Source organism: Typopeltis vanoorti, chromosome 4 (assembly GCF_054136105.1).
Source record: "Typopeltis vanoorti isolate ZY-2024b chromosome 4, IOZ_Tvanoo_1.0, whole genome shotgun sequence".
In the NCBI taxonomy this organism is placed as follows: domain Eukaryota; kingdom Metazoa; phylum Arthropoda; class Arachnida; order Uropygi; family Thelyphonidae; genus Typopeltis; species Typopeltis vanoorti.
Window position 1 is genome coordinate 59452253 of NC_143552.1, and position 13238 is coordinate 59465490.

At 37.3% G+C, this 13238-nt stretch overlaps 1 protein-coding gene across 1 annotated transcript in view; it reads left to right on the forward strand.

Annotated features, from left to right (window-relative positions):
- Positions 1 to 13238, forward strand: part of LOC150107348 (organic cation transporter protein-like) — a 313584-nt gene that overhangs the window by 10558 nt on the left and 289788 nt on the right. The window contains exon 2 of the mRNA XM_090391822.1: positions 8900 to 9119. Within this exon, the coding sequence (XP_090247948.1) occupies positions 8900 to 9119 (220 nt within the window). The remainder of the gene's footprint in view (positions 1 to 8899; positions 9120 to 13238) is intronic.

Below are 13238 nucleotides of genomic sequence, written 5' to 3' on the forward strand. Positions count from 1 at the left end.
ATTGAAACCTTTGAGCAAAGGGCTCTTGATTCCGCCACGCTTCGACCGACAATCTGGCTCAGATACGTTGACGACGTGTTCGCGATCTGGCCGCACGGGCGACAAACGCTAAACACATTCCTTAGCCACCTAAACAAACAACACTAACGCATACAATTTACCATTGAAATCGAAAACCAAAATTCGCTCCCGTTCTTAGACACACTAGTTACACGTCTTCCTTCAGGCAGTCTATCCTTCACGGTCTACCGAAAACCGACACACACGGGCCAATACATACATGCAAATTCATACCACCACCCAGCACAAAAATATGGAGTCATAAACACCCTTAAAAACAGAGCCACAACTATTTGCTCTAACCAGCAAGCCCTGAAACAAGAACTAAAAATCATTAGTGACACATTCATAAACAATTGCTCTATAACAAAAATACTGTCAATAAAATACTCTATAAAACCACAACAAAAACGAATCTAGATTACAGTAAAACCATAGCCATCCCATACATTAAATGGTTATCAGAAAAAATCAACAGAATCCTACAACATTATAACCCCAATGCCACCTTTAAACCACCCACTAAACTTAAAACCATATTCAGCTCCTCTAAGGATCCTCTCCTCCCATTAGCACATCCTGGAGTCTATTGCATCCGCTGCACCTGTAACTTACCGTACATTGGTGAAACAGGACGGACAATCCCTATACGCAAGAAAGAACACATTAGACACATTAAATATAACCATTATGGTGAAGCAGGCCTCTCAGACCATGCACTTAACATCTTACACCAAATCAACTGGAAAAGCACCTGCTCCTTACACCGCACAAAAACATGGTACGAAAGAAAATTTAAAGAATCCTGCGAAATCCTGATAAACCACCCAAATATCAACAAAGATGGTATGAAAATTCCAAGGATCTGGATGGCACACATTCAGCCAACCTAATATGAAAGATTCAACATAAGTCAGGACTTGAGCCAATCCGCTAGTATTAGAAACCATCCCACTCAAACTGGCTGGAATGATGTTAATATATGTATATAGTAGACAACACAAATAATAGGACTCTAGCGTTGATGTATAATTTTTTTTTTTTTTTTTTCACCAGAGGTCAGGCCAACAATTGTGGTAGCGGTTAGTCAGTGTCTTTAACGAACCAGTATGATTGTAGTATAGCTTGTTTCTTGTATATATTTGTACGCGCTAGAAGATGACCTTGAATAAAGGTCGAAACGTCGAATTGTAAAATTTTAGTAATAGTAAACTAAAGTTTTTATTCAAACACGGTAGTTGCCTCCATATTTTCCAAAAATGCACTCAAGATCGGTGTTAGATGGAGCGACAAATTTCAGACGCACTTCCACTGCCCGAACAAATAGGATTAAAGAAGTGTTGTAGAAGATCAACGAAAAGGTCAGTGTCAAGGAAAGAACAAGGGATCGAACCGAAATATTCGGGGTCCCATATCCTCATGCAGGGATCCGAAAGAAGGTGAATAAAAGGCATTGGCCGGAATATCAAGTATCGGTTATCCACAAGTTGTCATCAGTTTCCCATAGGTCATCACCATTGCCCCAGCGGTTGCCGTCGGATGTAAGCCATCGAGGACACGACTTCAGGAAAGTCATGCCAGTGGTCTGAAATAAAGATGACAGGAGTCGGTCACAGCATTTGATCTGATGACAAACCTTCACCGGGAGCTATCGTCCGAACTGAGGAATTTTCGAGTGGGAAAGAATTGCTCCGTTAGTTTAACGTGCACGCAAGTACTCCTCAAGCAGAAAATCTTCGTCCGAGTGCCAGGAAGACAGCGTCCCAGCAAAAGCCTTCAGTAAATCTCTTGCCAGCGTAAGAAGGGAGAGAAAACCTGATACGGGAGAAAAAGGTCAGGACTCCAATCCGAAGCCAGGGAATGAAAATACGCAGTGGGTAGCAGCCCTAAAGTGAGTTAGATTTTTTTTTTTTTTCAATTTTGTGAATTATAGGAGAACTTTATTAAGAGGACTGTTAAGATTAAACTGCTGAATTTGAGCAAAGTTAATGGTTGGATTTAAAATGTTTAATAAGTAATAGAAGATTATGTGTGTCACAGTCAGAGAGTAACAGTTTGTTAATGGTGCATTTTGCCTAGAGTATTATCTTAGTAATAGAAGGATCGAACTTTTATGTGTAATGATATTTTTATGTGTATAACAGTTTGTTAATAGTATAAGTTGCTTAGGATAGAAACTTGATATTGGAAAGGAGTGCATATTTATGTGGCATGATTATCATGAATTGAAAGGGCATCTTAACATCTATTTAATTGTAAATTGTTTTATTTACCATAAAACAATTTACACTATTATGTAAATAGTGTAAATTGTTTTAAGGTAAATAAATGTGAATAGAGAGTCGCCTGATATTTCATTTTTCGATGCACTGTTCCAAAAAATATTAGAGCCTATTAGCGGGAACCCAGGAGAAAGGATAGTAAAGGATAGATAATAGACCACGACTGCAGATATTAATTAATCAGGGGTAATTTGAATATAAAGGGAAGACTACTGGATGCACTTACCGCTTCTTAATACTAAAAAAAGGACATCAGTGGCGCAGCTTATCAAATAAATTTTCTGGTGTTCGAGGAATAAGAAGGGAAGTGCGGAAGGCAATTAAAATAAATAGAAAAGAAAAAACCCCATATACAATGGCGCAGCCAACAAGATCAAATACACAGCAATTAAATTACATAAAAGTGGATTGGAACAGTTTCATAAATTAAAATCAGGCAACTGAACAGAAAAGAGTATACATATAGTGAAAAAGAAAATTTTTTTAACCATGAATGTGAACAATGTATATTTGGGAGTCACTAGTACTGATAAAATGGGGGATAGAGAATTCTTCAGAACGGTGAATCCTCACCTCTTAATTCCTCAATTCTCTGGAGAGGACCACGATGATGTGTTGTCCTTCAAGTTTGTAGAGGAGCTAAGGAACATCGGAAACTAGTTGGACTTCCTGCTTCTGATAATATTAAGAAACAAAATGATTGGCAGGACCAAAAACGTTTTGTATTCCTCTCCTATAGTGAGAGACACTTTGGAATACAATAGGTTTAAGGATACTCTAATGTCTCAATTTTCCAAGATTAGAAGCATTGGTCCGAACCTGTGGAGGCTACAGAAATGCAAGCAGGAAAGTAAAGAGACTGTCACAGACTTTTACAATAGGCTGCTCACCTTAGAAAATAGCCTGAGTGTGCCAAATGAGGAAAAGAGCCATTTTGATTGGGCATTCTTTAACCAGTTCAGGCTAGTAGTGAGAGAGGAATATAAAGAAACAGCATATAGTAGGAGGATAAATAATTTAGATAATTTAGAAGACTGCTATCAGGCAATAATGGAAAAGGAAGAAAGGTTAGGCAGATCTACATCGAGCATCTGGTGCCAGTCAAGTACACAACATTACAGAGGTGTTGCAACCATGGAGTGGGATTAAGAAAGAGAAAAATCTAGCTAATCCTAAAGAATTTATATATATATACTATGGGGCTCTGACACCTATGACCCCCCCAGACTGGTAGGCCAGTTCACCTTCAATTCTGATGACTCAAATTTTGAAGACTCTACACTCAGGATAACCCCTGCGTGTACAGTCTTCAAAAGGGGGCCCCCGGTGGTGCCTATGGCCTCCAACCATTCATGTTCCGGACTGGCTGGCCGGTTTTCCTTGAATTCCAATGACTGGAATTTTGAAGACTCGACACTCAGAGTAGCCCCTGAGTTTCAAAATGTTTCAAATAACTTGACAAAAATGTTACACAAAAACGTTTCAGCCTACATCCATTTCAAGCCGACGTCACATCCATTTCCAATTTCAGCTTATTTTATAGTATGGAGTAGATTTATTTTTTTTCCTATTTATTTATCTCTGATATCTCTTTAAGCTATACTGCTTTCCGCACTTGCCTTCTTATTCCTTGAACACGAGGAAATTTATTTGATAAGCTTAGATCCGACGGACAACCGCCAGGGTACCAGTGACAACCTACAGGTAACCGATGACGACTTGTGGATAACTGATACTCGATCTTCCGGCCAATGCATTTTATTCACCTTCTTTCGGATCCCTGCACAAAGATATGGGACCCTGAATATTTCGATGCGATCCCTTGTTCTTTCCTTGACACTGAACCTTTCATTGATCTTCTACTGCACTCCTTTAATATTATTTGTTCGGGCAGCGGAAGTGTGTCTGAAGTTTGTCAGTCTGTCTGATACACTGACCTTGAATGTCTACAATTGGAATTCACCAACAACTTTCACACATCCTCATTAGGAGCTAACATGCAAAGTTTTCTGGTGGCAAGGTATTGCCTTTGTGTAATACATTCTAGAATTTTCGTTTTTAGTTTTTAACTATATAACCTGTAAAAATAACCTGTATATATACAGATATACAGGTTATTTTCATAACATCTTTACAGGGCTTGACTTCTGTAAAAATTGATATAAGGCTCTCTGGCATTATTAAGCTTCATAAAATTTTTAGAAAGGCCCACCCTTCCATGAAAACATTTTAAACCATGAAAATGGATGAAAATTTTTTAATACCGTGTTTCTGTGTCGTGGGTCATATATTCTCTGGGTCGGACTATACTCAGGTTTGTCATCTAACTTAGAGCAGGAAACGCCATCAGCCTGACCTGTGGGCTCTTCTTTATGCAACTGACGTTGTGACTTAATATTATCCCTCAGGCATTTTTTTCTTTCATGATACCTTGTTCTCCTTCCAGTTCTTCCTGTGCCTGGGCAGTGGCTTCTGCTCTTACATATCTCTGTAATGTTTACTTCTATTACATTCCTTATATTTTTCATTCTGGCCTCTGTATCCTCCTTTTCATTTGCTGCCACTTTGACACTCGAGATGTGTAAGGTCTCTCCCCCTTTTACCTATCCAGTATCTCTAATAGCTGGGGAGTCAGGCAATGAATTTTCCCCATCCTTCTGATCCACAATTTTATTTTCCTTAGCTCCCCTCCCCTCTTTTCTAGCTGGGAATAGTCGTTTTCTGTGTTAACCTCGTTAATACTTTTGAGTAATGCCTCCGACTACCTCTCATCCGGGCACCCTGGTTGTATCCCAATATAAATATCTACCCTTTTGAAAAATCACATGATAATTTGTGTTTCTTAAAGGAAGTCAGTCCCAAGTCTTTGTTGTAGTACTAGAGGATTCCGTGGGAATTAATAGCTCCGATGAAACATTTAAATTAAAGTCTGGCAACCTCATGTTCACTTTTAGTTTCTTTGAGGCATAGATGGTGGGGTCTGTTATTCCCTTTAACATGACAGGTGGTTTAAGTTTAGTTATACCGTCAGATACTTGGGATTGCAACTTCCTGAATAGAGATCCAGTTATCACTGAAATTTGGGAACCAGTGTCTAGCAAAACTCTGCATTTAACCCTCTTATTTTTCCTCTTATTACCGTCACGGAGCTTTCTTGTTGACTTCTAACACTTCTTGACCATCTCTTAGTCCTCCGTGTGGGATGGTGGTGAGTCATTACCATATTGGCCTCAAATCTTCCATTTCTGTCATAGTTCCCTCTGCTGTGAAAGCAGTATCTGACAATGTGCCCAAATTTTCCGCATCTGTAGCACTGAGGTGCTTCTCTCCTATTTTCCTTTTCGCTGTACGTTCATTCAGAGTCAAAGTTCTCCAATGAGGGTTTTGCTTTGAGTTCCCCTAACTGATAGAGAATGGAGTTAAATTTCTCCATCAAGAGCTGCTGTAGCTTTTCTACCTCTTTTTTTGATAAAGACTTGTAGTTCTTCTCTGTTAAAGGAATCAGAGTTTGTCAGTGTGTTTTGGTCTACTTGGTTTATTTCTTTGATCTTATCTTCTTCCTTTTCTGCCTTCTGTTTGTTTATTCGCTTTTCTTTATGATTAGCTAGATTATTCTCATTCATAATCTCACTCCTTTGTTCTGACACCTCTGTAATGTTGTGTACTTGATTGGCACTAGATGCTGGATGTAGATTGCCTAACCTTTCTTCCTTTTCCTTTATTGCTTGATAGCAGTCTTCTAAATTATTTATCTTCCTACTATATGCTGTTTTTTTATATTCCTTTCTCACTCCTAGTCTGAATTGGTTAAAGACTGCCCAATCAAAATGGCTCTTTTCCTCATTTGGCACACTCAGGCTATTTTCTAAGGTGAGCAGCCTGTAAAAGTCTGTGATAGTCTCTTGACTTTCCTGTTGTATTCCAAAGTGTCTCTCAGTATTGGAGAGGAATACAAAAAGTTTTTGGCCCTGATAATCATTTTGTTTCTTAATATTATCAGAAGCTGGAAGTCCGATCAGAGTCCGACTTTCCTTAGCTCCTCTACAAACTTAAAGAAGGCCAACACATCATCGTGGTCCTCTCCAGAGAATTGAGGGATTAAGAGGGGATGCTTCACCGTTCTGAAGAATTCTCTATCCCCCATTTTATCAGTACTAGTGACTCCCGATTATACATTATTCACATTCATGGTTAAAAATATTTTCTTTTTCACTATACGTATACTCTTTTCTGTTTAGTTGCCTGATTTTAATTTATGAAACTGTTCCAATCCACTTTTATGTAATTTCATTACTGTGTATTTGATCCTGTTGGCTGTGCCATTGTATACGGGGTTTTTTCTTTTTTATTTATTTTAACTGTCTTCTGCACTTCCCTTCTTATTCCTTGAACACCAGAAAATTTATCTGATAAGCTGCGCCACTGATGTCCTTTTTCTAGTAATAAGAAGCGGTAAGTGCGTCCAGTAGTCTTCCCTTTATATTCAAATTACCCCTGATTAATTAATATCTGCAGTCATGGTCTACTATCTATCCTTTACTATCCTTTCTCCTGGGTTCCTGCTAATAGGCTCTAATATTTTTTGGAACAGTGCATCGAAAAATGAAATATCAGGCGACTCTCTATTAACATTTAAACAACACATTTATTTACCATAAAACAATTTACACTATTATTTCATCAAATTAAAAAAGATGCTTAGTTTAACTCTAAATAGCACAATTATGTTAAGATTCCCTTTCAATTCATGATAATCATGTCACATAAATATCCACTCCTTTCCAATATCAAGTTTCTATCCTAAGCAACTTATACTATTAACAAACTGTTACTCCTTAACTGTTATACACATAAGAATGTCATTACACATAAAAGTTCGATCCTTCTATTACTAAGATAATACTCTAGGCAAAATGCACCATTAACAAACTATTATTCTCTGACTGTTACACACATAATCTTCTATTACTTATTAAGCATTTTAAATCCAACCATTAAGTTTGCTGAAATTCAGCAGTTTAATCTTAACAGCCCTCTTAATAAAATTCTCCTATAATTCACAAAATTGAAGGAAAAAATCGAACTCACTTTAGGGCTGCTACCCACTGCATATTCTCATTCCCTGGCTTCGGATTGGAGTCCTGACCTTTTTCTCCCATTGTAAAAAGCATGAAATGAACAAAAGCAGGTTTTCTCTCCCTTCTTATGCTAGCAAGAGATTTGCTGACTGCTTCTGCTGGGACGCCGTCCTCCTGGCACTCGGACAAAGATTTTCTGCTTGAGGAGTACTTGCGTGCGTGTTAAACTAATGGAGCAATTCTTTCCCGCTCGAAAATTCCTCTGTTCTGACGATAGCTCCCGGCGAAGGTTTGTCATCAGATCAAATGCTGTGACCGACTCCTGTCATCTTTCGTTCAGACCGCTGGCATGACTTTCCTGAAGTCGTGTCCTCGATGGCTTACATCCGACAGCAACCGCTGGGGCAACGGTGATGACCTATGGGAAACTGATGACGACGTGTGGATAACCAATACTCGATATTCTGGCCAACGCCTTTTATTCACCTTCTTTCGGATCCCTGCACAATATGGGATCCCGAATATTTTGGTTCGATCCCTTGTTCTTTCCTTGACACTGACCCTTTTGTTGATCTTCTACTACACTCCTTTAATCCTATTTGTTTGGGTAACAGAAGTGCGTCTGAAATTTGTCACTCCATCTTACACTGACCTTGAGTGTTTACAATCGGAATTCACCAACAACTTTCACATATCTTTATAAGGTGCTAACATGCAAAGTTTTCTGGTGGCAAGGTTATTGCCTTTGTGTAATACATTCTAGAATTTTCGTTTTTTGGGCAGTAAGTACAGACAGTCCCTGTGGGATTATTTACATTAACAAACTGTTTTAACTATATAAAGATATACAGGTTGCTTTTATAACATCCTTGCAGGGCTTGACTTCTGTAAAAATTGATGTATGGCTCTTTGACATTATTAAGCTACATCAAATTTTTGCAGATGGATCTTTCAGAGTGAATCTAATGATGCTACCAGATGTCAAAAAAATAATACTAATGTTGATATTGCTTTTCTTCAAAAGTAGCAAGGTGAGCCTTGATTAGAAATTTTTCACTTGGTCTACTAGTATAGTGCCTAGCACCTGAATGGAATCACATCACTTTGTGTAGTCACCTACTTGTTTGTTGGTAAATGTTTCATTAAACAAGCCTAGATTATCTAAGATTAATAAATTTTAATTCAATTAAAAATATTAAAAAATATTATTTTTTAATTTCATCATCTAATTCTTTTTTCTTCCATATTTATATAGTAATTTTATTTAGTTCACAAATATATAACAAGTGTTGTGTAACAAAGAATATGTCATCAGTGTATGTTACCATCACATGACAATAATTATGTAAAAATGTTTACACATTACTAAGTTACTTTTCTTAATGTGTAATGATATAATGTATAATAATATAATATATAATGATAATGTATTTTCATTTTTGGAAGTACTAAATGTTAAGTATTTGTTACTTCTTTCAGGTGTTTTATAGATAATTGTGATAATCAAACAACTCATTATAATGAACACTTTGTAGAATTTGCAATTCCAGTAGAGAATGGACTTTATGATGGTTGTAAAAAGCATGAAATGAAGAAAAATAGTAATTCTTGTTTACAAGCATCCTTTTTATCACATGATGTTAGTTGCAGCAAGTGGGTATTTGATCATTCCGGGTTTATTTCAACAACTGTAACTGATGTAAGTAAAATTTCATTTGTCAGTTTTGTCTGCAGTTTTTAATATATATTGATGATTTTTTGAGTCTTATAGGAAGGAATTTTTAACAAAGCAGCACAGACCATTTTCTTTATTTTAAAGGATTTGTATCCTGAGTGTGCTCATTTGATGTTTATTTTGAGATAATGACCATTGGTAGTGAGATAAAATTATAATTAATTAAAATTAAACATCATGTATATATGAAGTATGATAAACAATTGTTCCTTATGGAAGTTTTTTTAATCATACTTATGGTCATTTAATGACAATTTCATGTTATCCCTTTTTTGTAATAGCTTTGTTGACCCGATACTATGAGTACAGATTATATATTGTTTCTGGAATATTTGTTTTGTTATTTCGTTTTTTTCCCCATACATGAAAGCCAAAGGGTAAAAGCCACAATGGACCATGGGTTAAATTATTGTTATTAGTATTACACCCTCTGTCCAAAAAGAAACTGAACTTTTCGAAAATGGAAGAAACCAGTGGCGCCACCTGTTGCATCTTTTTGTTGTCAAAGCAGCAACCTTCATTAGTGTTGTGTCAACTGTTTTATGACATTTGTTTCATTAGAAGCTGAGTTATAGTCCCAAGAGTGACAGTGTGTTTTGACGAACTGTCAGAAAATGAGTTTCAAACAAAGAGCTGCGATTGACTTTTGTGTTAAACTTGGTAAAAGTTTAACACAAAATGTATCAAATGCTTCAAAAAGTATACTGTCATGAATGCTTATCCCATACTCAAGTTTGCAAGTGGTTTAAGCGATTTCAAAGTGGTCGTGAGACGCTTGAGAATGACGAAAAGCCGCGCAGTCCAAAAACTGGACTGAGTGAAGTTAACAAAAAGTGCGTAATTTCATCAAAGAAAACCCGAAATCGTCCGTAAGATTGATTGAAGATAAATTGGGGATTCCAAAATCAACTGTGCACAACTTTTTGACCGAGAGCTTGGGCCTTTGTAAATTGAATTCGCGATTTGTTCCCCACAAGTTTACCAACCACCAAAAAATGTATCGAATTGAACACTGCAAGGACCTCGTTAAAACTGTTCGTAAGGACTCGAACTTCCTTGAAATGATTGTTACTGGTGACGAAACATGGTGTTTTGAGTATGAGCCTGAAAGAAAGCTCCAGAGTGCTGAGTGGCGACCACGAGAAGAGAGGCATCCGAAAAAAGTCGCTTGGAGAAGTCAAAAGTAAAGACAATGCTGATTTGTTTCTATGATTCCAAGGGCATTATCCACAAAGAATTTGTTCCGCCTGGCCAAATGGTCAATGGCGAGTTTTATCTCGAGGTTTTGAAGCAATTGATAGCGAGAATTCGTCACATACGCCATGAATATCGTGATCAGGCAGCTTGTCACTTTTGCACGATAATGCGGCATCTCATCGTTCGAACATTGTGAGACAGTTTTTGAGCAAAAACGAAGTTTGTGTGTTGGATCACTCGCTGTATTCACCTGATTTAGCACCCTGTGATTTCTTTCTCTTTCCCCGACTTCATTTGCCGACGAAAGGAAAGCGATACGACACCATTGAAAACATTCAAACGGCAGTAACCATGACCCTGAACAGTATCCCAAAAACCGATATAAAAAAACTCATTTAACGAATTAATTGACCATGCCAAACGCTGTATCAAAGCTGAGGGAGAGTATATTTATTGAAATAAATGATTTCAATAATTATAATTGGCCTGTGTTTTATTTTCTATCAAAAGTTCAGTTTCTTTTTGGACAGAGAGTGTATTATTGCATGGAAAAACTTTGAATGCATTCACTGACAGAGTCCTACATATTCTGTCAACCCATTCAATTCATTCACCATTCTTCATGTGAATAAGCTACTCCTCGCATCCTTGCTAGTCACATTCTTACTCAATGTCCAGATTTCTTGTTCTGTCTGCCTTTAGTCAAGTGCAGAAAAATTTCCTTTGCATCAGTCCTATAAAACCTTTTTAGTAAAATGATTAAAAAATATCCCCTGTTTTTTTTCTGTCTATCAACCAGAATTACTTTATCCTCAGTGTTTCATCGTAGGAAACATTTCACAGACAATTTAGTCTTTTGATTACTTCCTCTGGATCTTCTCCATCACTACCTTTCCCAAAGAAGCTCAGGTGACCAGATATGTGCATTGTAATCCAGATGTTGCTGTATTTAAAAGCCTTATAAATCGATATGATAACTACCTTATCTCTGCTCATTAGTATGTTCTACAGTAGCCAAGGGTTACCTTGGCCACTTTTGCAGTATGCTCTCTAAACTTTAATTCCTTATCCACCATTGTCCCCAAATTCCTAGCTTCATAAATTTCCTGGAGTACACAGCTTATGATATTTTCATTCCAAAATGAATAACTTTACACTTTTCTATGTTAAATTGATACCAGTTATCTTTTGTCCATACTGGCAGCTTATTTAAATTATCCTGCAAACCATCTTCTTTACCTTGATTAACTATTACACTCAATTTTGCATCACAGCAAACAGTTAAATGTTTTCATTCAAATCATTTTTTAATGTGTACATTAAAAATAGCAGAGATCCAAACACTGAGCCCTGTAACCCATCATTAATAACCTGCTTGCTCCTCCATGTACTGTATTACTCTTTGTATCTGAATATTAGCCACCCTTATATCTATATCACCAGCTCTCATATCCACCTGGTTTGCTTCAATTTATGCAACAGTGTTCCCTGTGGTATCCTTTCAAACCAAATACCCCCTACCACTCACTCACTCACTCACTCACACACACACACACACACACACACACACCCCACCACCACCACCACCAAGAATCATATTCTCATCCATCCATTTTGGAATTCTGTTTTTAACCAATTTTTCCAAAATACTACTGAGATACTGATTGGTCAATAATTTGCTACCACAGCCTTGTGACGCTTACTTTATGCAGTGGAACTATTTTGTCTTCCTTCCAGTCTCTTGGGACTTTACCAAAGCTGAGATTTAAGTGAATCAGCTTAGTCAGAGGCAATACCAATTCATTTGCATATTCTTGTAATGTGTAAATTGATATCTCATCTAATCCCATCATATTTGCATTAAGATTCTGCAGTATTCTAAGGCCTTCTAATTTATTAACCTCTCTCTTGCCACATCATTTCCCGTCACAGCAGTATCTTCGCTGGGAAGGTATATGCTCATCAAATGGTCACTCGATAACTCAACTATTTTGTCTGCTTCCTTTCTAGTCAGTACTTAAAAGTTATCCTTCCAGAGTTATTCTTCCTTTTACTGGCCACATAGCAAACAATTCTTTGGGATTTCCTTTGACACACTAGACTAATTTCTTCTTATAATTTGGTTTTGCCTTCTTTACCTTGCTTGTCACCTTGAGTCTTATACAATTTATGAGTTTACTGAGCCCTTTTTTTTTCTTATGTACCTGCCAATTTTTTTTTTTTTCAGTTCCTGCTTAATGATCCATTTAACTCCTATTTGATTTATCTTCCTGACTTTAGGTATACAGTCTGATATTGCTTCTTTTATACACTTGTCAACCATCTCCCAAGGACTGCTGATATCCTTCCGTTGCAGATTCTTATGTTGTGTTACTGCTTCAAGCTGCTACCTAATCTTGTTGTAGTCACCTGCTCTGTAGTTTTGTATACTACAGTGTTTGTGCCTGAAGTACTTTCAGGACTGGGGCAACTCGTGGTAAAGGTGGTATAAGTTCTCATCACTTGCCTTAGTATCTCCATAATGCAAAGCACATCTCCTTGCAGACATGTATAATGCTATGCATTAAGGGAAGGGCCACTACCCAGACCTGTTTCGACCTTTATTGAGGTCTCATCAGTGGGAGCCAGACCCAGAGGTGGTGATACTAAGGTGGACGTAATGGAGAAGTCATATTTCCCTATACGAGTTGTCAAAGGGTGTCACACCCTATTATTAAAATTCTCTGGATTAGAGATAAGTTTATGGAAGTTTTTTCACTTAGCCATGCTACTAAGTATATATTGGATTTTATCCTTTATCCAAGTGTAAGCAAACAAAGTTTATGCCTGAAGTACTTTCAGGACTGGGGCAACTCATGGTAAAGGTGGTATACTTTCACCTTAGTA